At 46.3% G+C, this 2,563-nt stretch overlaps 1 protein-coding gene across 1 annotated transcript; it reads right to left on the bottom strand.

The window, feature by feature from the left end:
* Positions 1–719: 719 nt before the first annotated feature.
* LOC133645922 (uncharacterized) lies at positions 720–2,115 on the bottom strand. The gene has a single exon (XM_062040852.1). It carries the CDS (start codon positions 2,113–2,115, stop codon positions 961–963), a length of 1,155 nt encoding a protein of 384 aa, XP_061896836.1. The 3' UTR covers positions 720–960.
* Positions 2,116–2,563: the final 448 nt, after the last annotated feature.

Here is a 2,563-nt window from a genome sequence, read left to right as displayed (position 1 = left end):
TTCCACCATAGGTGGTTCTGTATCAGCCCTTCAACACTTTGTCCTCTTGTGGGGAGGTCAGCTGGATTTATCTTCCCTGGGATATGTGACCATCTCTCAGGGTTGGTCAGTGACTGGATCTCGGTCACTCTGTTTGCAACAAACTGTTTCCACTTCTGAGCTGAGCTGCAAATCCAATGCAGTGTAATCATCAAGTCTGTCCACATTCTTATTTGATTTGGTTCCAATTTTAGAGTCATCATCAAGTTGTTGGCTAGTCTCGCTCCAATCACAGCTCCCATGAGCTCCAGGCGTGGCAGTGTCATTTTCTTGAGAGGAGCCACCCTGGATTTGGAAGCGACTAGGCTCATTGTAGGTTCTCCGTCTGGCGATTCACCTTGTAGGTAGGCTGCAGCACTGTAGGCTCTTTCACTTGCGTCACAGAACACATGTAGTGTTAGGGCAAGTTTATTTTCTGGCTGCATGTCTGTTCGATACCACCTTGGTATGGCGAGCTGGTGTAGCTGGGGCAGTTCCGAACACCACTGTTGCCATTCTTGAGTCAGGTCAGGTGGTAGCTCTTCGTCCCAGGAGAGTCCTCTCTCCCACATTTCTTGAAACATGCACTTGATTCTGACTGTGAAAGGTGTCAGGAACCCGAGTGGGTCATAGATGCGTGCAGCTGACTGCAGAACACTTCTCTTTGTGTTCTTCTTTTCTTTTAAGATGCTCAATAGCGGTCTGAGGACAAAGGTGAAGTCATCTGTTTCTGGTCTCCACACTAGGCCCAACACCTTGAGCACAGCTCCGTGTGTCTCCGATGCCAGCGTGTCGTCTGTTGTGCCCTCCTCCCATTTCTTCTCCAGCTCATGAGAGTTGGTCTTCCACTTGCAGAGGTCCATGCCTGCGGTTGACAGCATTTGGGTTGCAGTTGCTGTCACATGGTAGGCCTCTTCAACACTGTGTGTGCTTGCAATGAAATCATCGACGTAAAATGACTCTTAGTGTCTCTACAACCTGTGGTTGTTTTGTTTCATATTGTTTTAGGTGTTTTCTGATTGTAGCTGCGAGTAGGAATGGACTTGGGGAGGCCCCAAACACCACTCTGGTCATTCGCAGCACACGCATCTCTCCATCCTCTTCTCCACATGGTGGGCCTGTGAGCCACAGAAATCTCACTGCATCTCTGTCTTTCTCCACAATGGAGATCTGCAAGAAAGCCTTTTTTATGTCTGACATAAAGGCGATTTCATTTTTTCTGAATTTAATGAGGACACTGAGGAGATCTGGATTCAGGTTTGGTCCTGTGAGCAGACAGTCATTGAGGGATGGACTGCCATCTTCATGAGGCGACGCATCAAACACCACTCTCAGCTTTGTGGTCACTTTGTCTTCTCTGAGTACTGCGTGGTGAGGTAAGTAGTATTTCACGTTGTCTGTACTTGCGTTGTCTTTTGGCACATCCTCTGCAATGTTCTGCTGTAAATAGTCCTCCACTACTTCATTGTATCTGCTGTAGAATGTAACATCCTTCTTCAGTCTTATCTTCAGACCTTCAAATCGTTTTTTAGCAACTCTGTAGTTGTCTTGGAGCGCTGTTTTGTCTGGTTTCCATGACAACTCCACGTGATATTGTCCATCTTTGAAAGTTGTTGTTCTCTCAAACATCTGCAGAGCATTTTCTTCTGCTGGGTTCTGTGTGTTTTCACTTGTGATGCCCAGAGACTCAATTTCCCAGAATGCACTTAGTTGCTTGGAGACAAGTGTGTCCTCTTCAAGTGGAATGAACATGCAGGTTGCCTCAGCGTCACTTGTCATGCACACTGGTCCCTGCACAGACCATCCAAATGTCCTCTCCAGTGTAACTAATGTCTCTGTCAGTCTCTCCACCCTTCCTGAGACAATTTGCCAATAGTAGTCTGTTCCTATCAGGATAGATAACTCAGGATCATCATCATTATCTGAAAAGTCTGCTAGTTGTAGTCCCTTTTTCTTGACCTCATGTTGAATCTGGTCACCGGGAACTTTCATCACAGCTGAGCACACCTGAGGTGTTTCTAAGACCTCAATTTCAATTATTTGCTGGTTGACCCAGACATTCTCCAATATGACTTTCACTGTGTTGCGTTGTGACATTGTGGGGACAGAGGAGCCAAACGTGTGAAGAGTGAGTGTCTCTTGTCTTATTACTGGTAAGTTCAGGCTCTTCACAAGATTTTCATGGATGAAGCTTCACTGACTCCCTCCATCGAGTAAACAGCGAGCCAATTTTCTGCCTAATGGGCCTCCTACCCTTAGCGGTTTGTAGCAGCACAGTGTTCGGTCCATCTCGTTTAATCTTCACTGAGTGAGGAATGACTGAGGAAATAACAGCCTCTTCTTTAACATTGGGGGGCTGCACCTCACTTTTCGCAATGTGATGCCTCCTTCCACATTTTTCACATGATGCATCCTTCACTTTGCATGTTTTTGCAATGGGTTTCTGTCCCAGACAAACAAAACATCTTCCCATTTTCTTGATCTTTTCTTTGCGTTGAGGAATGCTGTTGGTAGGGCAATGCTCAGATTTGTGTTCTGCACTGTC

This window comes from Entelurus aequoreus, linkage group LG03, assembly GCF_033978785.1.
Source record: "Entelurus aequoreus isolate RoL-2023_Sb linkage group LG03, RoL_Eaeq_v1.1, whole genome shotgun sequence".
Classification (NCBI taxonomy): Eukaryota; Metazoa; Chordata; class Actinopteri; order Syngnathiformes; family Syngnathidae; genus Entelurus; species Entelurus aequoreus.
Note: the sequence above shows the minus strand (reverse complement) of the source record. Positions and strands in the feature narration are given on the sequence as shown.

Coding starts and splice junctions, on each gene's coding strand:
- LOC133645922 (XM_062040852.1), bottom strand. CDS start 2,115: ATGTCACAACGCAACACAGTGAAAGTCATATTGGAGAATGTCTGGGTC.